Source organism: Taudactylus pleione, unplaced genomic scaffold, assembly GCF_031769625.1.
Source record: "Taudactylus pleione unplaced genomic scaffold, aTauple2 ptg000115l, whole genome shotgun sequence".
NCBI classification, from domain to species: Eukaryota; Metazoa; Chordata; class Amphibia; order Anura; family Myobatrachidae; genus Taudactylus; species Taudactylus pleione.
The window spans coordinates 3,021,766-3,045,773 of NW_028284517.1; the positions used below are offsets into that span (position 1 = coordinate 3,021,766).

Consider the following 24,008-nt stretch of genomic DNA (forward strand, 5'->3'; position numbering starts at 1 on the left):
CATTCATGCTATAGAGTGTTACTGCATCTGTCCCCTCCTCATCTATATACAGTGCAAGGGGCATTCATCTCATTCATACTATAGAGTGTTACTGCATCTGTCCCTTCCCTCCCATCTATATACAGTGCCAGGGGCCTTCATCTCATTCATACTATAGAGTGTTACTGCATCTGTCCCCTCCTCATCTATATACAGTGCCAGGGGCCTTCTTCTCATTCATGCTATAGAGTGTTACTGCATCTGTCCCCTCCTCATCTATATACAGTGCCAGGGGCCTTCATCTCATTCATACTATAGAGTGTTACTGCATCTGTCCCTTCCCTCCCATCTATATACAGTGCCAGGGGCCTTCATCTCATTCATACTATAGAGTGTTACTGCATCTGTCCCCTCCCTCCCATCTATATACAGTGCCAGGGGCCTTCTTCTCATTCATGCTATAGAGTGTTACTGCATCTGTCCCCTCCTCATCTATATACAGTGCCAGGGGCCTTCATCTCATTCATACTATAGAGTGTTACTGCATCTGTCCCTTCCCTCCCATCTATATACAGTGCCAGGGGCCTTCATCTCATTCATACTATAGAGTGTTACTGCATCTGTCCCTTCCCTCCCATCTATATACAGTGCCAGGGGCCTTCATCTCATTCATACTATAGAGTGTTACTGCATCTGTCCCCTCCTCATCTATATACAGTGCCAGGGGCCATCATCTCATTCATACTATAGAGTGTTACTGCATCTGTCCCCTCCTCATCTATATACAGTGCCCGGGGCCTTCATCTCATTCATACTATAAAGTGTTACTGCATCTGTCCCTTCCCTCCCATCTATATACAGTGCCAGGGGCCATCATCTCATTCATACTATAGAGTGTTACTGCATCTGTCCCCTCCTCATCTATATACAGTGCCAGGGGCCTTCATCTCATTCATACTATAGAGTGTTACTGCATCTGTCCCCTCCTCATCTATATACAGTGCCAGGGGCCATCATCTCATTCATACTATAGAGTGTTACTGCATCTGTCCCCTCCTCATCTATATACAGTGCCCGGGGCCTTCATCTCATTCATACTATAAAGTGTTACTGCATCTGTCCCTTTCCTCCCATCTATATACAGTGCCAGGGGCCATCATCTCATTCATACTATAGAGTGTTACTGCATCTGTCCCCTCCTCATCTATATACAGTGCCAGGGGCCTTCTTCTCATTCATGCTATAGAGTGTTACTGCATCTGTCCCCTCCTCATCTATATACAGTGCCAGGGGCCTTCATCTCATTCATACTATAGAGTGTTACTGCATCTGTCCCTTCCCTCCCATCTATATACAGTGCCAGGGGCCTTCATCTCATTCATACTATAGAGTGTTACTGCATCTGTCCCCTCCTCATCTATATACAGTGCCAGGGGCCATCATCTCATTCATACTATAGAGTGTTACTGCATCTGTCCCCTCCTCATCTATATACAGTGCCCGGGGCCTTCATCTCATTCATACTATAAAGTGTTACTGCATCTGTCCCTTCCCTCCCATCTATATACAGTGCCAGGGCCATCATCTCATTCATACTATAGAGTGTTACTGCATCTGTCCCCTCCTCATCTATATACAGTGCCAGGGGCCTTCTTCTCATTCATGCTATAGAGTGTTACTGCATCTGTCCCCTCCTCATCTATATACAGTGCCAGGGGCCTTCATCTCATTCATACTATAGAGTGTTACTGCATCTGTCCCTTCCCTCCCATCTATATACAGTGCCAGGGGCCTTCATCTGATTCATACTATAGAGTGTTACTGCATCTGTCCCCTCCTCATCTATATACAGTGCCCGGGGCCTTCATCTCATTCATACTATAGAGTGTTACTGTATCTGTCCCTTCCCTCCCATCTATATACAGTGCCAGGGGCCTTCATCTCATTCATACTATAGAGTGTTACTGCATCTGTCCCTTCCCTCTATATTTATATACAGTGCCAGGGGCCATCTTTATTTCCATATTACTAGAGTGTTATTGCATCTGTCCCCTCCTCTCATCTATATACAGTGCCAGGGGCCATCTTTATTTCCATATTACTAGAGCACTACTGCATCTGTCCCCTCCTTATCTATATACAGTGCCAGGGGCCTTCTTCTCATTCATACTATAGAGTGTTACTGCATCTGTCCCTTCCCTCCCATCTATATACAGTGCCAGGGGCCTTCTTCTCATTCATACTATAGAGTGTTACTGCATCTGTCCCTTCCCTCCCATCTACAGTGCCAGGGGCCATCTTTATTTCCATATTACTAGAGCGCTATTGCATCTGTCCCCTCATCTATATACAGTGCCAGGGGCCATCTTTATTTCCATATTACTAGAGTGTTATTGCATCTGTCCCCTCCTCTCATCTATATACAGTGCCAGGGGCCATCTTTATTTCCATATTACTAGAGTGATATTGCATCTGTCCCCTCCTCTCATCTATATACAGTGCCAGGGGCCATCTTTATTTCCATATTACTAGAGCGCTATTGCATCTGTCCCCTCATCTATATACAGTGCCAGGGGCCATCTTTATTTCCATATTACTAGTGTGTTATTGCATCTGTCCCCTCCTCTCATCTATATACAGTGCCAGGGACCATCTTTATTTCCATATTTCTAGAGCGCTATTGCATCTGTCCCCTCCTCTCATCTATATACAGTGCCAGGGGCCATCTTTATTTCCATATTACTAGAGTATTATTGCATCTGTCCCCTCCTCTCATCTATATACAGTGCCAGGGGCCATCTTTATTTCCATATTACTAGAGTGTTATTGCATCTGTCCCCTCCTCTCATCTATATACAGTGCCAGGGACCATCTTTATTTCCATATTTCTAGAGCACTACTGCATCTGTCCCCTCCTTATCTATATACAGTGCCAGGGGCCTTCTTCTCATTCATGCTATAGAGTGTTACTGCATCTGTCCCTTCCCTCCCATCTATATACAGTGCCAGGGGCCATCTTTATCTCCATATTACTAGAGCGCAACTTCATCTGTCCCTTCCTTCCCATCTATATACAGTGCCAGGGGCCTTCATCTCATTCATACTATAGAGTGTTACTGCATCTGTCCCTTCCCTCTATATTTATATACAGTGCCAGGGGCCTTCATCTCATTTATACTATAGAGTGTTACTGCATCTGTCCCTTCCTCATCTATATACAGTGCCAGGGGCCTTCATCTCATTCATACTATAGAGCGCTATTGCATCTGTCCCTTCCCTCCCATCTATATACAGTGCCAGGGGCCATCTTTATTTCCATATTACTAGAGCGCTACTGCATCTGTCCCCTCTTCTCATTATAAAAACAAGGCAACTTTGGCAGGAAAGGGAGATGACACTAAAAGATAAAATAAATAATTACCTAATAAGAATAATAAAATCAATATGTAACATAGGCAGGGAAACGGATAGCCATAACGGTTTTGTGTATTAAGATACAACCACAATATTTGGGCAGGGACGGGGTTTGCTGTGAATAAGTAAACATCTAGTAAATGGGAAGAGCAGACTCTTTCCACAGCGCCTGTATCCTACATTCTGCATGTTCCTGTCAGGGCTCCAAGCCCCAGAGACTGCGCTTCTTCCAAAAGAAAAGGCGGCGGCGTTACACAAGATACACTCAATGATATATTAACCGTTTCCTGATGTCTATACAGTTCAGCTAATGCCCAATTCATACTATAGAAAAGTATGTACTAAACTAAACTTATAAGCATCTATAAAGAAATTAAAGATGTTTTTTCTGTACATATACATTTATTACAGTGTCGGGGAGATGCCATGAACAGCGTCTTCCGGTGGCCACATTTACTTTGAGAAAACAGCAGGGGGGGGGGGGGGGACAAAAAAAAAGGCATCAATTATTTAAAATCTCTATTATATGCGAAACAACGAAAACAAGACTTGAACGCACCTTGCTCAAATATAGACGAGAGTTATAGACAGGAAACCAGAATAAGTAGAGAGTAACAATATATAACACCCTCTGGTCCCTAGCATGACTATCCCCATACCCCCTTCCCCCCCTGCCAGCTCCTGCACCCCCTCATGACTAGCTATATACTCCCTAACAACTACTCCCCAGCAAGACTCACAACACATCCCCATTGCACCCTGGCTCCCCAGTAAGACTCACCACACACCCTTCTCCCAAGAGTCTAATTATGTGGTTTAAAATTGGTATTGTGCTATGGTGTGATAATTACCCATGGACATAAATACACAAAATACCCAAGAATAGAAGCTTGCACAGAGACAGGAATAGACATCCACACTGGTACACACATACAGGCAGGCGCACAGACACACTACGTTGTAATATAGCGCTGTGTGATGACGGGATCTTTAGCGCTCTCCTGTCCTACACACAAACCAGCTCTAGCACAACTGCTTACAGAGCCTGTACCTCCCCTCACAGACATTGTTGTTTCAGGACCGCATAAGCAAGTAAACCATTTTCTCGCATAACGCTGGATATTGGAAATGTCTGCATCCATGCAAAGTAAAGAGTTAATCTGGTAGCCCCACTTGTTGCTAGAAATAGGTTTAAAGCATTTATAACAAGGCCTGAGCCCAAAGGTGGACTCAAGAGAGATCGGTGCTGCGTCATCGGTAGCAGCAGAGCGGAGAACCCTAAGGCTGCTCAGAATGTCCACCGTAACTAAGCTGTCGGGGCCAGTGAGTCTTCATCGGAAGAAGCAATCGCTGACTGAGGCATGCCTGAAAAAATGGCTGATGCCCCCAAACGGATCACACAGCAATTAAGACCCCAATGCGATCAAAGCTGCAACACCACTGAAGTACATGCGCACTGCTTGCCCTACCGCATGCGCAGAAAATAACACATCGGTCATTTGCAACTGAATAGAAAGAGCGTCCACTTATGAATCAGAACCATATTACAGCACGCAACACTATCAGACCAATGGTGTGCAACCGAAGAGCACAAAGGTGAAGTCTAACAGCTAACACACCTCCCCAGTACTGCTAATGTTGCATCTCTAACACACACACGCGCGCGCGCGCACACACACACACACACACACACACAGGGGCCTATGTATCAAAGCATGCTGAGAGAGAAAATTGAGAGATATAAATCACCAACCAATCAGTTTCTAACTTACATTTTATAGGCTGTGTTTGAAAAATGATAGTTAGGAGCTGCTTGGTTAATACTGTTTCTCTCACAATTTTATCTCTCATCAAGCTTTGATACATAGGCCCCACTGTCCTGTGCATCTAGGCCCCGTAACAGACAGCCACCAATGGGAATCATGTGAGGTACAGCCACCACTTTCCTCTGCTGCCTGTCTGTCTGTAATGACTTATCTTATCAGATGGGACTCGCTGCTGCAGATCAACAGTAACTGGCACCGCAGGGAATAATTACAGAGTATACAGGTTCAGGCATTACAGAGATACAAGGAAACAATGGTGGTCCCATTGGAAGGGCCCCTCCTGATCATTACACGGGACGGTATAACAGCTTGTTGTGAGGACGGACGGCCTAGTTTAGTCACACAATCATAGTCTCCCTGATGAGTCTGTGATTGGGGAGACGCCTAATAGACATTATTATCCCCAGGGCAGTGTCTGACAGGTGGAAATTTCCACAGAGGTAATCAGAGATGATAAACTGTGTAATATTTACCAGGACATGATAGAAAGCGTTCCTATCATCAGTTCAATGACAAATCCAGGGGTTATAAAAGGACAAAAAGGAGAAAGTAAACACTAATTAGGTGATTATTCACTGTGCACATTGCATGGACTCTCCTGATACAGTCACTGATACTGGGTACACACCTGAAAGATAGATCAGCAGATATATCTGAAGATGATGGTTGTTCATACACACTGAACAACCATCATTGCCATCTAAAGATATGTCTGTCCAGGGGTCGCGTTGCACCACCTCTACAGCAAGTGGACACCCGTACACACAGCATGATTCTCCAATATATCTGCATCATCACAGCCGACTCAATTTGTCTGTGAACAAATTTATTGGTAACTGTATTCTTCTTAAGGCCCCCATACATCAGAGATTGATTGCAGCAATCGTTCAATTTGCTATTGATTTTGTATAAAAATATTTCCCTTTTTCAATCGATTGTGGCAATTCTGCAATAGATTGAAAAAGGGAAAGATTTTTATACACAATCGATTGCAAATTGCACGATTGCTGCAATCAATCTCTGATGTATGGGGGCCTTTACTCCTGAACTAGGGCTTCTACATCTTTTACTGACCATAATATAGCTACATGTGCGACACCTGTCCAACGTTGGGTTAATCCACTTCCTCCTCCTTTATCAAAAATAGCTGTAGTAGTGGGCTGCATAAAATTGTTTTTTATTTTATTTATTTTTTTAATCAAAAACAGATTTACTTGATTAAAAAAAAAACAAAAAAAACACATTTTAGATAAACGTTTAAAAATTTTAATTGTTTACTTTAAAAAAAAAAAAAAACATCAATAAAAAAAATCCTATTTAAGTTTTACAAAAAGCTGATTTAAATATAATAAATCCATTTTTTTTTTTATCCAATTTTATGCAACCCATTGCTGTACATCACAGCTTTAACATGGGAACTTTTGATTGTTCCTCTATCTGCTTTGGCACATTATAGCATAGAGATAGATGTGAAATTAAATGTATCCAATGCATAATTTTTATTATTTCTAAATGTTATAGATACTTGTGTATTTTTTTTTTATATTTGTGAGGCCGCACCGGGATTTATAATAATGTGGCGGAATTTCCACTCTACTTGTATCTTATATCAGAGAAAACTTTGTTTTTATGTTTTTTTTGGCCACTTGGGTCTGATTCATATATGGATGCTAATGCAAATCGCAGCTACTGTGCAAAAATAGGCTAAAGTATGCAGCCGCCTGGAAACTAATTTGAGACGCCCACCGGCGGTTTCGCAGATCCAAGCAAGTGCGTACAACCATGCAGCGTTGGACGCAGATCCATAATCGACTATATGAGCAATCCTATGATGGCACAGAATGGCAGCGGAAATTGAGACGCTGGTGCCATATTTTGTGTTCACAGGATGGCAGGTGTAGGCAGTTACGCCCCCGTGCTTATGTCCCCACTCCCTGTTACCTCCCACAAAATGGCCTCTGAATAAATCCTCACTACAACTGTAGACACATTTGATTACAATTCAAATCGCCAAACGTGCATTGCGGCTAAGATGTATGTGCGGCTCAGTTAACGCGGCATACCTAAATTGGGACTGGGGATCATTGTACCCAATAGGGAACACCATGAGGTTCACAATAGTCTATCTCAATTATAACTGCTTGCTGTATTGTGTGTATTGTGTATTAAGGCCCACAAGCTCTCACTATGAATGCTGCACTTCTACCAAAGTGCTGATGATCCTTTTTCCACATGGCATGTTTAATCATATACATGCAGGATGGGAGCTCTGCATGCAGCCTAGACTTGTGTCATCCTATCTGCAGATCATTAGAGGCGATATCTGACATCTATCATTTGCTGAAGTTGTGTTCTGACACAGGGAATGATGACGTATGGTGCCGAACGCTCCCCGCTGACACAGAGAACAAATATGGCATCACGCACTGCATTCCCCTACAGTGAGTCTTTATTCTCTCACCATCTGCATAGTCATATAAAACATATGTTACCACACAATACACAGTTCAGAAAGAGACAATATAAACAACTATAAATAAATGTTTCCATGCTTTTAAATGACATACATTTCTAACATCATGGGCTAATTCTGCACATGTTCCAAATAAAATTATTGAGCAGCCTCATGTCCAAAAAATTCTGAAGATATTCACATGCTGAAGTGTAGACTGAATCATTTGATTACGGACTAACCTGTAAATAACGTGCAGACCTTTAAAGACAGTGGATACACAGACAGACATACACGTGACATGTCCAAAATCATATGCAGATGTTACAGGCATGTGAAGTATAGTGTGCATGTCCTGGTACCTCCTTTTCCTGCCCCTGAGAGGTGTATACCATTCACCAGTGCCGGACTAAGGCACCATGGGGCTCTATGCAAGATACTGGTTTGATTTTTAAATTACTCGCCCACTGACTCACAAATATAAGGTTCGATTACAGATGGTATAATGCAGAGTTTGGCCGATAGTCTGAGCAATTGCTAAGGTTCATGAGATCTTGTCTCCTCCCAGTTAGATGAAAGAAGAAGACTACAGGAAAGGAGCGCGCACACACACACACACACACACACACACACACTACCATGCAGGTACCAAAGGGGCTCATTAAACCAACTTCTGAGTGGAATGTGAAGTCATGAAAATTAAAGTTACTAACACAAACAATCATTTTCCATTATCTACCTTGGGCCACTCCAAGGGATCAATACGCAGTATATAAAGTTTCACAAGGAGGTACTTGGGACCCCTCCATCACAGAGTTTACATCAGACCAACTTTCCTCCAACTAGTTAATTAGCTGGAATGAAAATTCTGGGTATGTATGGGAGCAAATGACAATCAGCAATTTGCTCCCAAACACCAGAAAACACGAAAAAAGTCGTTCAGGCAAGTTGGTTAAGTCTGTTTGATTTAACCAACTTGTCTAAACTACAGCTTTCGTCCGTTTTCCAGTGTTTGGGAGCAAACGGCCGATTGTCATTTGCTCTCATACATACCCAGAATTTTCATTCCAACCAACAAGCTAGTTGGATCGTTAAAGGAAAGTTGGTCTGGTGTATGGCCAGCTTAACATATAAGGTACCCAACTGAAGTACACTTCAAACACATATTACACAAAATGGATGAGAAATAAATATATTTTGCTATAAAACTCAGCAGAGGTTTTGCTTAAACACATTCTGGAAATGTTCACTTTAACGTATATACTAAAGATCACTGATGGGCTTTGACATGAATCTTATTCCATGCCCAAAAGTAGTTACGTCAAGTCTCAAATTACCCCTGAAAGAGTAGAATATGCAAGATAAATTAGATACATTTTGGGCATGACCCGTAGTCCTCTGCTGACCAAACGGACAGGCCCCCCTCATTATAAAGCCGTTCATCCTAATGACGGATGACTGGAGATGTCCAATTAACGTTGGTTTCCCAATGTGGGAAGCAAATGGCGAGCATGCTGCATCAAACTCAAACGTGACATACAGTACATGCGGTGATAGCGAACATCACTGTCAGGGAGGGGTGGGCTGTGAAGCAATTGATAAGATGCTACTAACCATCATGCTTTAGTAAATAGATCAAGTTCAAGCACTAGTGAATATGGTGTCACTGGAGCCATCAGGTTCCGTTCCCCACTTACACAATTTCACTAGCAGTAGATGTTGACACCTGTGGGTAAGTTGCATTAGAAAGTCACATATGTGTATATTGTAAATGGACCTTGTTACTCGGCTCACAGCCTGAATGGCAAGATCAGGCCAAACCAATCTCTCAGGCAGGTAAATCAATGAAAACCAATCATTTGTTTCCACCATTACAAATATCACAGATCCTGGCCGATGCTCAGCTACCAAGAACTGGACAGTAAAAACCCAAAGTTACGGAATTAAAGTGACATTTCAGTAATGATTAACCGTTCATTGTGCAAGAGCCGGGTTATTGTATATTACTGCTAAAGCTGTTACATGAATTAACCAACACATAAAACAATGACACACTGCCGCTTCCTCCCAGACAATCTGATGTGATGTTTTGTAACAAACCTATTATTATTAGAATAAAGTAAGCTGGAGAAATCAAATATTATTTCTCACCAAACGTGCAAGATTTCCTCCATCAGGGCTCGTACAAGCACATTCAGTTCTACATCTCCATAAATCTCTGGAGTCATGGAAATGCAGAACAGATTGTTCCACAGATCATGTAAACGCTTACATGATTTTGATATATTGTTGCCACAAACATGAAGATTCTATTGATAAATCGCTACATTCTTAAAAGTGTACCTGTCACTAAAGATGTGTTTATTATGTCTAAGATAGAGTAGGCGGCTTTCCAACTGTTGTAGGACTAAAAGTTCCAGCACTGCCAGAATACCACTGTAGCACAGGAGCCTCAGGCTGCCAAGACTGGATTTATAGGAGTAAAGCAGGAACACTAGACGCTTTATTGCCATATACAACATTCAGAGATGAGACCTAAATAATAAAGAATAAACAGAAAGGGGAATCCTGCACCCACGGGCACCTTTCCGTCTGGCTGCGGATGTCTACTTGCTACATTTAGGTAATGCAAGAATCCACCTTTGCATAGTAAAAATCCCTGTGACTGCATATAGAAGCCTATCCCGCTCACTGTCCTTACTTCCATCATGAAGCAATGCTGCCCTCATTGTAGTCTATGAGTCGACATTCATGGTTAGGCTCCAGAGCAGGGATAGACAATAAGCGGCATCAAACCGCTGTTGAACTACACGTCCCAGCTTGCCCTGTATCAGTTTTAGCATGGCCAAATAGCAAAACATGCTGAAATGTGTAGTACTACAACAGCTGAGGGGGAGCTTATTACCCATCCTTGCTCTCGAGGGGGAGTTAAGGGTAGGGATAGGGGTGGAATACTCACCGGAACGCTGGAGCATCTGAGGTCTTACCCAGAAGTGATGGTCACATGATCGCAGAAACCGCAATGGAGCAGGTCAGTGACTACTGGGCCACAAGGGACAATATGTCAGCATTCTAACATGTTGGCATTTGGTCAGTGTCTACATCAGGGATGGGGAACCTCAGGCCCGGGGGCCGTATAAGGCCCTCGGAATAATTTGGTTTCCCTCTGAGCTTTTTTTCTGCTAGCCTCATCTGGCTAGCAGGGTGCCTAGAATGTCACTCTGCAGCCAGAATCTATGCAGCAGTTCCACCTGGAGTGTCCTTAGGACTCTTCAGACAGTCACACCGCTGCCCTTACAGCTCCCCGGAGCATCCTCAATATGCTCCAGGCATTGCTGTAAAGACCGGCGATTGTGACCCCGCCCTGTTTGACATCACACATATGGGGCATGGCCTACACCGGGCCCGCGAATAATGTTATATATATCAAAATGGCCCTCTGCAGAAATAAAGGTTCTCCATCCCTGGTCTACATGGTGAACGTCGGCATTATGGCCATGTTGACATTCTCATGTCGACATATCATACCAATTCTCATAATTAGTATCAAGAATTACACCAGTCAAATGCTAGGTGTGAAAGATCAGGCAGAAAAAGACAAAACAATTCTATCAATACGCTGTGATTGAGCAGGGAAGTCGGCCGACACTCCTACAAGAAGGAAGGATTCAATGCGATCGCAAGGTCACCGCCCAGTTACTATCCAGGAACGTCCATTTCACTGACAGTGTGGCCCTGCGGCAGACAGATTAATCCATAGGTGTGCCGACACATAACCTGTGACATTCACTAAAGCCAATTACTTTCTTTGGCACATGCAACATATGCTGAAATCTGCAAAACCCGTGCGACTCAGAAACCGCCCCTCTAACAGCAGAGGACAGAAGATGGGAATAAGCAGCTAAAATATGAGATATGGTAAGAACTTACCCTTGTTATCTCTATTTCTACGAAGTCCATAGGGTTCCACAGGATACCTTGGGGTATAGGTGTGACGTCAGTCGCAGGGCACCAAAGAGTTAAGCTTTCAGCCTCCCAGGATGCACTAGGTCCCCCTCCTATACCCCGCCCCCGGGCCAAGGCACCTCAGTTAGTTACCAAGCCATAGGCCGGAGGAGGAGAAGGAAGAGAGAGAACAAAGATCTGGACACATACAAGAATCACATTCTCACCAGAGGGAGACGGAAAACCGGTGACCAGAGCAAAGCCCATCTGCAGCACAGGTGCGACAGGGCGGGAGTCCTGTGGAACCCTATGGACTTCGTAGAAATAGAGATAACAAGGGTAAGTTCTTACCATATCTCATATTTTCTACTTCAGGGTCCATAGGGTATCCACAGGATACCTTGGGGATGTCCCAAAGCAGTATCCTTTAAGGGTGGGGACGCTCCTGTGCAGAAAGGAGAATCCGCCGCCCGAAGGAAGCATCCTGAGAGGCGAAGGTGTCAAACCTGTAATACCTCACGAAGGTATGGACAGAAGACCACGTAGCAGCCTTGCAGATCTGAACTGCCGAGGCACCACGTCGAGCTGCCCACGAAGGACCCACAGACCTAGTGGAATGAGCCTTCAGAGAAGGAGGGACCGGTAGGCCTTCATGAAGATAAGCTTCAGAAATAGCCATACGGATCCAGGCTGCCAAAGTTTGCTTTGAAGCAGGCCAACCCTTTTTACGGAAGCCAAAGAGGACAAACAAAGCGTCCGACTTCCTAAACGAAGAAGTGCGGTCAACATAAGTCCTTAAGGCCCGCACAACATCCAAAGAGGCCTCACCCACGGAAAGACCCGGTGAGTTAAAGGCCGGAACAACTATTTCCTCGTTAATATGAAACTGGGAAACAACTTTGGGAAGAAACTCGGGCCGAGTGCGGAGCACTGCCCTGTTCCCATAAAAAACCAAGAAAGGGGGTCTACAAGAAAGAGCCCCTAACTCAGAAACACGTCTGGCCGAAGCAATGGCCAGAAGGAAAACAGTCTTAGCTGTTAGCCATTTAAGATCCACTGAGCCCAGTGGTTCAAACGGCGGTCCTTGGAGAGCCCTCAGGACCACAGCCAAATCCCAAGGCGCCACAGGTGGAACAAAGGGCGGCTGAATGCGGAGAACACCCTGCATAAAGGTGCGCACATCCGGGATTGTAGCAATCCTACGGTGAAACCAGACAGATAGGGCCGAAACCTGTACCTTCAAAGAAGCAAGGCGAAGCCCATGATCTAGTCCCGCTTGCAGGAAGGCGAGAATCCGAGACAGACGAAACTCCCGCGGTGCATAACCTCTCGGTCGACACCACTGGAAGAACGTATGCCACACGCGATGGTATATCCTCGCGGAAGACGGTTTCCGAGCTCGCAACATGGTACGCACCACAGAGCTGGAAAACCCCCGGGGCCTCAGCATGGCCGTCTCAACAGCCACGCCGTCAAAGACAGCCGAGTCAGGTCCGGGTGAAGGCAAGGACCCTGAGACAGAAGGTCCGGTCGTAGCGGCAACCGCAGAGGAATGTCCACGGACAGACCCTGAAGGTCTGAGAACCAGTGCCGTCTGGGCCACGCGGGAGCTATCAACAGGAGCGTCCCTCCTTCCTGTTTGAATTTCCGGATTACCCGTGGAAGAAGGGAGACCGGAGGGAACAGGTATGCGAACCGGAACGTCCACCGGACGGACAGAGCATCCACCAGAGACGCCCCTTCGTCTCTTGTGCGAGACCCGTACACCGGCAACTTGTTGTTGTGCCGGGACGCCATGAGGTCGATTTCTGGAAGACCCCACCTGTCCACCAGTAGTTGAAAAACGTCCGGGTGCAGGGACCATTCCCCCGGATGAACGTCCTGGCGACTTAGAAAGTCCGCCTCCCAATTGAGCACTCCCGGGATGAAGACCGCTGATATGGCCGGAAGATTGCGCTCCGCCCAAACCAGGATCCGAGAGACCTCTACGAGAGCCGCCCGACTGCGAGTTCCTCCTTGCCTGTTTATGTAGGCCACGGTGGTAGCATTGTCCGACTGGACCTGCACCGGGCGACCCTGGAGAAACCGCTGTGCCTGCTGGAGAGCATTGAAGACCGCACGGAGTTCCAAGATATTTATTGGAAGCTCCGCTTCTGTCGGCGTCCACCTGCCCTGGAACAAGTGTGGACCCGAAACTGCTCCCCAGCCCCGAAGACTGGCGTCCGTTGTCAACAGGACCCAATTTGGAACCCAGAACGGACGTCCCTTGTTGGAGGTGGGTCGTCTGTAACCACCACGCAAGGGACAGGCGAACCTCCTGGGTGAGCACAATCGTCTGGGACTTCAGAGACTGAGTCAGCCCGTTCCACTTGGACAGGATCAGGTGCTGCAGAGGTCTGGAGTGAAACTGGGCGTATTCCACCATGTCGAACACCGACACCATGGAGCCCAGTAACCTCATCGCCGAGTGTAAGGACACCCGGCGGCTGTGCAGACAACTGCGCACCCTTGACTGTAAAGCAGAGATCTTGTCCTCCGTCACGAAGATCCTTTGCTGTCCCGAGTCCAATAAGGCTCCAAGATGCAGAATCCTCCGAGACGGGATTAGAGTGGACTTCTGCCAGTTGATTAGCCAGCCGTGCCGTTGCAGCAGTGCAATGGTCAGGTCCAAGTGGCGTAACAGGAGCTCTGGAGATCCTGCCACCAATAACAGGTCGTCCAAATACGGCAACATGCGGACTCCCTGCAGCCGCAGAGAAGCCGCCATGACCGCCATCACCTTGGTGAAAACACGTGGTGCTGTTGCCAGGCCAAAAGGTAACGCCCGAAACTGGAAGTGGTCGCTGCTGATTACAAACCTGAGGAACTGTTGATGGCGCCAAAGAATAGGGACATGCAGGTAAGCGTCCTGTATGTCCAATGACACCAAGTAGTCCCCAGGTTCCAGCGCCAGAATGATGGACCGTAGGGTCTCCATCCGAAACTTCGGGACCCGCAAAGACTTGTTGAGTGCTTTGAGGTTGAGAATCGGACGATATGACCCATTGGGTTTCTGTACCAAAAATAGATTTGAATAGAAACCCTGGCCCCTCTGGGAGAATGGAACCGCCACTATAACTCCAGCCTGGAGCATAGTGTGCAATACCTTCCGCAGCTCCGTAGCCTTGTTCCGGTCTGATGGGAGACCCGTGGTGAAGAAGCGAGCCGGGGGTCTGTGCCGGAAGGAGAGGGCGTATCCGTGGGAAACCACCTCCAGAACCCAAGTGTCTGTCGTAGTGGTCGACCAACACTGGGCGAACTGTAGCAGGCGGCCTCCCACCCTGGAATCCCCCAAAGGGAGGCCCGGACCGTCAGGCCGCAGGCTTGTCATCTGGCTTGGGGGCCGGACGTCTGGTACTCCATGCCTGCTTCCGGGGCTTGACCGATTTCTTAGGGCCAGCCTGTCGAGGAAACGACTGTGGTTTGGGCCTGCCCTGGGCCCTAGATGACCGAAAGGACGATGGTCCCGAACCAGAAGGAGCAGCGGCCGACGGGAGACAAGCAGATTTGGCTGCCGCCAGCGTGGCCACAATCTTATCCAGATCCGGACCGAAGAGAACTTCTCCGGTAAACGGCAACGCTTCCAGACCTTTCTTGGAATCTGCGTCCGCCTTCCAGGATCGCAGCCACAAGGTGCGACGAGCAGCTACCGCTGCTGAAGAAATTCTAGACACCAGAGTACTAATGTCTAGAGCCGCCTCGTTGATGTAGGTGGCCGAATCACGGAGATTGCCAATCAACTCCGCCTGATCGGCCGGACAGTCGGATTCAAAAGAAGCCTCTAATGAATCCGCCCAGCGCTCCATCACTCTGGCAACCCAGCAAATGGCCATAGCCGGCCGTGCTGCCCCCCCTGCAAGGGAATAAGCGGACTTCAGGCAGATTTCTACCTTGCGGTCCGTAGCATCCTTAAGGGAGGACATGGATGGCATCGGCAATGTGGCACTACGGACAAGACGGGTCACGTGAGAATCCACCTGTGGACGGGATTCCCACTTCGCAAAATAATTATCCGCGAACGGATAAGCCACCGCCAGGCGTCTCTGCGGCTGGTATCTTTTGCCAGGTTGTTTCCACGCCTCCTCTAAATGGTCCACCAACTGACCCGAAAGAGGAAAGACTGTGGCATCGCCCTTCACATCTTTGAAAAAGGCATACTTAGATTTAGCCGCTGGGGGAACTTCGTCCTCAATCACCAAGGCTGTGCGGACCGCCCGAATAAGTCCAGGAATATATACTTTGGACTTAGCATCAGCGTCCTTAGTATGGAGAGGTTCCTGATCGTAAGGATCTAGAATCTCCCCATCATCAGACGTCCCTTCGTCATCCTCATAAGGAGCGGACAGAGACGCCACCGGCCTTTTATGAGACCGCATCACAGACTCCCCTTGCAACACATCCGACAAGTGCTGTACAGAACTCGTCAGGGAGTTAACCCACGCTGGCTCCTGAGAACCCGGGAGCGGGGAAATAGGGAGACTGTGGGGTACCACCAATTGTCGTGGGAACCCCTGCATGGGTGACGACACCACAGACTGCTGGGACAAACCCATCGGAGTAAACGCGGGCTGCGGAGCTAACTGGCCCACTAAAGCTGTTAACGCCTGAGCGAAACAAGCCCAGGGCGGCTCCTGTACCGGTGCTGTAACCGTAATAGGCCGCGCCATGGACAAACACTGCCGGCAAAGGCCCTCCACGCTACCCTCCCCCTCCGCTAACGGTACTTTGCACGTGGTACACTGTAGCCGGAGGGGAAAATCACTTTCAGACATGATGGCACCACGTATGTGACCTCTCTCACCAATTAAGTATTAAATAGGCGAGAGACCACCCTGCAGCACCGCACCGCAAGGGCTTTAGCAGAAAGAACAGGGACAGTAATAAAGCTGACAGTTTAGAGAAGAAAAGATTACAGGCAGCAGCGCTAGCACAGTCACATACAATGCAGAAAAATAACAATTCCTGCACTAACAGCGCTGATCACTCAACTACACAGACACAGGGCCTGGTAGGACACAGCGCTGCATACACAGACCTGACCACAGCGGAGGAGAGGTATGCGGGGGGACCCAGACCACGATGCTTCCGTCCAGCGCTTCCAGCAGCGTTCACCATGCGTTCTGGAGAAGATGGCCGCCGAGGAGCAGAGAGGAGGCTGGCCTGGGGGAGGAGCGCTGCCACAGGACCAGTCGGCAGCATGCAGAGAGGGCTGTGTGCAGCGGGGGAGGCGCCGGCTGTGAGACAGGGAAGGCGCGCTCCCCTGGCATGCATTTAACCCCTGGGACGCCGCAGCGCTACCGCTCTGCTGCGGTCCGCTGTCCCAGGGGGTAGTGGAAGCGCAGGTTGGTCGCCTGGCTCCACGCTGCAGCCAGTCCCCAGGGAGCCCCCTGCCTGGGGACTTAGGACCATGTGATCAGCGGGGACCCACCGCGGGACCCCGCTGCTTACCTCTGTCCCCCTTGAATCCGGCCATGGTCCGGAGCATCTGGGGTCACCGCTAGCTGTGACCCCAGACGCCCACCAGCATCCCCGGATCAGTACCGGCGTTCTGGTACCGGCGGGGTGTAGGGAAGACAGCATGGACGTCAGGACTGACTGTCCATGCTGTTCATCCAGTTGTGCAGCCACAGCTGCATGAAGAATAAGCTTCAGGGGCTCTTCTAGCCCCCACTCCAACAGGTGCACCCGACTCCGGCCGGGCACCAAACTAAACTGAGGTGCCTTGGCCCGGGGGCGGGGTATAGGAGGGGGACCTAGTGCATCCTGGGAGGATGAAAGCTTAACTCTTTGGTGCCCTGCGACTGACGTCACACCTATACCCCAAGGTATCCTGTGGATACCCTATGGACCCTGAAGTAGAAATAAAATATGAATCATTTACTTTCATTTATGCAACATATATAGAGGTGTCCTCGCATAGCTTTGCTGCAGTCGGGCCAAACAGCCCATCACCGGCGCGTCAGGTCCAGTGAGACTCCAGACACAAGAAGGTTTGTTTTGTACAGGGAAATCCACATTATTATAAACGGGTGAATAAAAATAAAGAAAGAAAAAGCACAAGTGAGCACATTTTCATATTAGAAATAATCACAATAATGAATGATCTGTGCAAAATGAATGATATTAGTCTGCTTTCTATCACTCTCTTGAACATCAGTCCCCCTCTATGAGGTTACAAGGCTGACAACAGGCGATAGCATCAAGGTTAAGTAAATGATCATCAGAATTTCAAGGTTTTAGGAACAAATCACATTTAAACCAGACAGAAGTAGTAAAGTAATTACTCTGACAAGGCATATATAGGGCACAGTAACGCTCCTCCGCCATTATCAGTTCTGACTGGTAATATCACAACAGACTGAGAACTCAGTTCAAGTGGTCAAAGATTTGATTGATGTGGCTACAGCTAAATTTCAATCCTCTGTCTGGTTTCTAGTTACCTTTAGTGCTGGCATTGGATGTATTTATCAACAGTTATTTATATAGCGCACACATACTACAGAGAATCTTTAGTCATTCACATCAGCCCCTGACCCAGTAAAGCTTACAATCTATATACCTTCCAAATGTACCCACAAACACAATAGGGTTCATTTGAGTCCAAGACCAATTAACTTCCCAGTATTTGTTTGAATTGTGGAAGAACACTGATGCAACCTGAGGAAACCCGCGCAAACATGGAAAGAACAAACTCCACACATAAGTCTGTGGTTATAATCAGACCATCAAACACATACAATGTTCTCCCCATGGCCTTTTTGATAGGCTCTCCGCCTGGCATTTTTCTCACACTGCCTGGCATATTAATACAGTAACCACTCTCCGGCTACCACATGATGCCACCCAGCTTCAAAAAAAAATTTGCTGCCATAACCCCAGTGCCTTGTTGCAGAAAAATTAACTACTGCGCCATAGTGCTACCCTGACCGCATACGGTCAGCAATATAGGACACTGCTCTGTTACTATATATAGAGAGCTGCCCTGTTACTATAGCCAGTGTGGTGCTCCTGCATTCAGCTTGGCATCCCACAGGAACAAGAGCAACTCTGGTTATAGCAGCGGCGTAGCACTCATTGGCCATCACAGTGGTGCAGCTCTAGAGAACACTAAGGGGTAGATGTACTAAGTCTTGTAGAGCGATAAAGTACCAACCAATCAGCTCCTGTCATTTTTCAAACAGTCTGAAAAATTACAGGAACTGATTAGTTGGTACTTTATTTCTCTCCACAGATTAGTACATCCCCCCATATGTCAGGGACCCGTATATTCTAATAGTTCCTTAGACTATGGCGAAAGGGAAGAAGGAAGGGGGCAGCCCGGGGCTGGGTGTAATATTGAGCAGTTATATGCTAGTCTCTGATAAACATATGTACAGCATGCAAGTTTTCATTTACAAAATTGCTGGCTCCTTTCACAAAAATTTATCCAAGTCTGCTTTACACTGCAATTACCATGTCTGCACCCACGTGAAATATATATTCTATACACCAGATGGAATGGGTATGATATGCCGAAGGCTGGAGAACCTGACAGGGGTGGTAACTACGCTATTCCTACCCCTCTCCCCCTCCCTAACCCTCACCACCCTGTGTTGGTGCCTAACCCCCCCTTATCACACCCTAAACCTAACCCTCCTGGGGTAGTGCCTAACAATAACTTCCCCCGGGGGTGCCTAACATTAACCCCCCCTCCCTGTAGCGTTATCCCTAACCCTCCCCGGGGGGTGTCTAACCCTTATCTCCCCACGGGAGTGCCTACCCTAACCCCCCCCATTCCCTGAGAAAGTGCTGTACTCACCGGTGTCCGGTCGTTCAGCACTCCGATGTTCGGTATGCCGACGCCAGTATCCTGATGTCCTTCGGGATATCGGCGTCTGCATTTTGCCATCCGCCGGCCATTTAACTATATTCCACACTAGACTGTGTAAACATACACCGATGCCATCTACATGTCTGCCCAATATTCCCATATGACAAAATACATTATCAGTGGGACTAATTCAGAGATGGACGCAAATGCCTTTGCGACTGCGATTCCATACACAGGGACTTGCGAAAATAAGCCAATGACTTAGCTGATGTCTTCTGCGCTGAGACGCCCGCCCACCTCCGGGAATCTCGTATCTCACGCTTATGTGCAAAAGCAAGAACATCGAAAACATTGGTAGCACATCAACCTTCTATGTCCACTCAGACAGAGCGCCTCTCCTAAGACGTCAAGGCCTCTGTAGCTGCGGACAAATTTGCTTTGCCTCACTAGAGCATGCCCAGAAAGCAGTTTTCCTAAGCACACCCCGTTACCTCCCCCAAATGCTGTCTACCTCTGCGAAGAAAGCCTCACTGCGACCGCCATCGCTAATCCATCGCCGCACAGTGGCAAAAAACATAAATAGATCACTACACTATGTCCAACATCAACATAACATCCATCACTACATCTGGTGCATCCATGCTGTGTGATTGGGTTATGGGATCATTAGATTAAATCAATAATTATTGTGTACGAAAAACATACTTCCAAAAAAGCATCGCAGTATCATGTATCTGACTATGCCTTTCTATGATACAATTGTGTACATTCAGCAGTTTGTTAATATTATTGTTCTGAGGATTACGTCTAAAAAAGAAAAAACATGACAGGTTCTGGGTGTGAGAAAGTGATTAATACAGCCAGGTCTGCAATCTCTGGCATGTAAGAAGCGCCTGTCCCCGTTCTGCTGTACACCTTGGGGCATCCTACACCGGTGAGTGCTAAATCAATGCTGACAAACTAGCCCAACACCATGGAGAAACTACCTCTATGCCCTGGAGTAACTACCCCAAAACCATTCAGCACCAATACTGATGCAGTCACATGATTTTAGTAATACTCTATAAGAGCCCATACTCTATACGTGACTGCCATGGAACAAACCGGAAAATAACATATTCAGAGAGTGAGCAACAGAGAGAGAGAAATATTACACAAATGTGGATGAGGGTAGTAATAATTATATTACTGGTGATAATAGGGGGACTATTAGAAAGCAGATTTACAGCATGGGCTGTGTTTACAGAGTAGATTGCAAGCTCTTGTACCCAGGTCATCACTCTTCAGGCGCAGGGGAATAACAATTCAGGTTATGACTGCCTTAATGTATATTTTAGGTGGGTATTACAGACCAGATTGTTACCTCTAATGCCCAGTCCATCTCTCTCCAAACACAGGGATAACAATGCAGGAGACCACTGTAGTAATAATTATAATAGTATATAATAGTAACGGTGAGAATAGGATTATTAGTGATGACAAGAATGCATATTTTGCTAGGGAGTGGATATTTTACAGACTACGTTTTAAAGCTCTTGTGGCTAGGTTCCCACTCTAAAGGAAAAGGTGTAACCATACAGGACAGCAGTGCAGTCATTATAATAGTAATGGTGAGAATATGAATATTAGTGATGAATATTAAAATGCCTATTTTAATTTACAATTCTGATGTGTAACAATTATTGTTGTACTGTTTTGTTATTCAATTGGAAAAAAATTCAAAATACTCAATTTAAAAAAAAGATATATGCATATTTTAAGGGGAGCGGTGGTTTATAGGATAAATTGCAAGCTCTTGTGCCAAGGCTCACACTGTCCAGGGGATCACCAATGCAGGTGATGAGGGTAGTAAGAGTGATAGCAATATTAGGAACATTTGTGAGGATGACTACTGTAATATATATGTTAAGGAGGGGTGTGGGTTAAGGCCCCCATACATCAGAAATTGATTGCAGCAATTCTGCAATAGATTGTGTATAAAAATCTTTCCCTTTTTCAATCGATTGTATATAAAAATCTTTGCAGAATTGCCACAATCGATTGTATATAAAAATCTTTGCAGAATTGCCACAATCAATTGTGGCAATTCTGCAATCTATTGAAAAAGGGAAAGATTTTTTATACACAACCGATTGCAAATTGCAGAATTGCTGCAATCAATTTCTGATGTATGGGGGGGGCCTTTACAGACTAGATTGCTACCTCTTATGCCCAGGCTATTTCTCTCAAAGCACAGGGATAACAATGCAGGAGATCAGTTATGTAGTAATAATAATAGTAATGATGATGCTAGGAATACTAGTGATAATGACTATTAAAGTGCATACCTCGAGGTGGGGTTACAGACTAGATTGCAAGCTCTTGTGCCCACGTCCCCAGAGATAACAATGCAGATCAGTATTGTAGTAATAATTATTATTATAACAGTAATGATGATGCTAGCAATACTCGTGATAATGACTATTAGAGTGCATACTTCGAGGTGTGGTTACAGACTAGATTGCAAGCTCTTGTGCCCATGTCCCCACTCTCCAGGCACAGGGATAACAATGTGAGCGATGAGGGAAGTAATGATTATTTTAATTCTGATAACGCAATAGGACGGCACCATATCAGCAGCCTGTAGTCTCCGCTGGTCACCCTGCACTATAACTCCCATCAGGCTCATGGGTGAACACACTGGCGTTTACCTGCTCTCTGTTGCCCGCTTTCTCCTCTCCTCCCATCGTTTTCCGCCGCAGTGACGGGGCGGCCCGGGTGTGCTCTCCTGTGCCCGACACGGGCTTCTCCTGGTTCCCCCGGGATTTCTTCATGGCTGGCCGCGGGACAGACCGGCGCTCACCCGGTGGGCACCATGTTTCAGTCCGGTTCCTGTGTGATCACTCCGCCGCCCGCCAGCCGGATCTACACCCAGCTCCTGTCAAACCCGCCGCTGCAGCAGGGGGCGTGGCCAACCTGGGGGGCGTGCCGCTCCTGCCTAGCAACACAGGCGAATCCCCACCGCCGCTGTGATTGGCTGACGGCAGCTGTCAGTCATCGGTCTCGCTGAGGACACAAGATAACTGTGTTATCAGTCAGTCAGTGTACGTAATGCTGTCTGCGAGCCTGACATGTGACTACTTTCTCAGCCAGATCTGACCCAATGCCACCTCTTCAGTATACTGACCTGATACACAGTGCCACCTCTTCAGTATACTGACCTGATACACAGTGCCACCTCTTCAGTATACTGACCACAATACATAGTGCCACCTCTCTAGTGTACTGACCTAATAAACAGTGGCACCTCTCTAGGATATACTGAGCCAATGCCTAGTGCTACCTCTCCCAGTTACTGACCCAATGTACAGTGCCACCTCTCGAGAATACTGACCCAATGCACAGTACCATCCCACCAGTTTATACTGATCCAATGCACAGTGCCGCATTGACATGAGACTGACCCGATACACAGTGCCACCTGTCCAGTATACTGACCCAATACACAGTGCCACATCTCCAGTATACTGATACTGACCTAATGTCCAGTGCCACATCTCCATGACATACTGACCTAATGCCCAGTGCCACATCTCCATGATATACTGACCTAATACACAGTGCCACATCTCAAGGATACTGACCTAATGCCCAGTGCCACATCTCCATGATATACTGACCTAATACACAGTGCCACCTCTCAAGGATACTGACCTAATGCCCAGTGCCACCTCTCCACGATATACTGACCTAATGTCCAGTGCCACATCTCCACGATATATTGACCTAATGTCCAGTGCCACATCTCCACGATATACTGACCTCATGCCCAGTGCCGCATCTCAACAATATACTGACCTCATGCCCAGTGCCACATCTCCATGATATACTGACCTAATGTCCAGTGCCACATCTCCACGATATATTGACCTAATTTCCAGTGCTGCATCTCCATGATATACTGACCTAATACACAGTGCCACCTCTCAAGGATACTGACCTAATGCCAAGTGCCACATCTCTATACTGACCTAATGTCCAGTGCCACATCTCCATGATATACTGACCTAATGTCCAGTGCCACATCTCCATGATATATTGACCTAATGTCCAGTGCTGAATCTCCATGATATACTGACCTAATACACAGTGCCACCTCTCAAGGATACTGACCTAATGCCCAGTGCCACCTCTCAAGGATACTGACCTAATGCCAAGTGCCACATCTCTATACTGACCTAATGTCCAGTGCCACATCTCCACGATATACTGACCTAATGTCCAGTGCCACATCTCCACGATATATTGACCTAATGTCCAGTGCCACATCTCCACGATATACTGACCTCATGCCCAGTGCCGCATCTCAACAATATACTGACCTCATGCCCAGTGCCACATCTCCATGATATACTGACCTAATGTCCAGTGCCACATCTCCACGATATATTGACCTAATTTCCAGTGCTGCATCTCCATGATATACTGACCTAATACACAGTGCCACCTCTCAAGGATACTGACCTAATGCCAAGTGCCACATCTCTATACTGACCTAATGTCC

At 46.8% G+C, this 24,008-nt stretch overlaps 1 protein-coding gene across 3 annotated transcripts in view; it reads right to left on the minus strand.

Annotated features, from left to right (window-relative positions):
• MAST2 (microtubule associated serine/threonine kinase 2) overlaps window positions 1-22,396 on the minus strand; it is a 244,730-nt gene extending 222,334 nt beyond the window's left edge. For all 3 annotated transcript variants that reach the window (XM_088471619.1, XM_088471618.1, XM_088471623.1), the window contains exon 1: window positions 22,156-22,396. In XM_088471619.1, coding sequence (XP_088327745.1) covers window positions 22,156-22,278 — 123 coding nt within the window. In that variant the 5' untranslated portion in view covers window positions 22,279-22,396. The remainder of the gene's footprint in view (window positions 1-22,155) is intronic.
• Window positions 22,397-24,008: the final 1,612 nt, after the last annotated feature.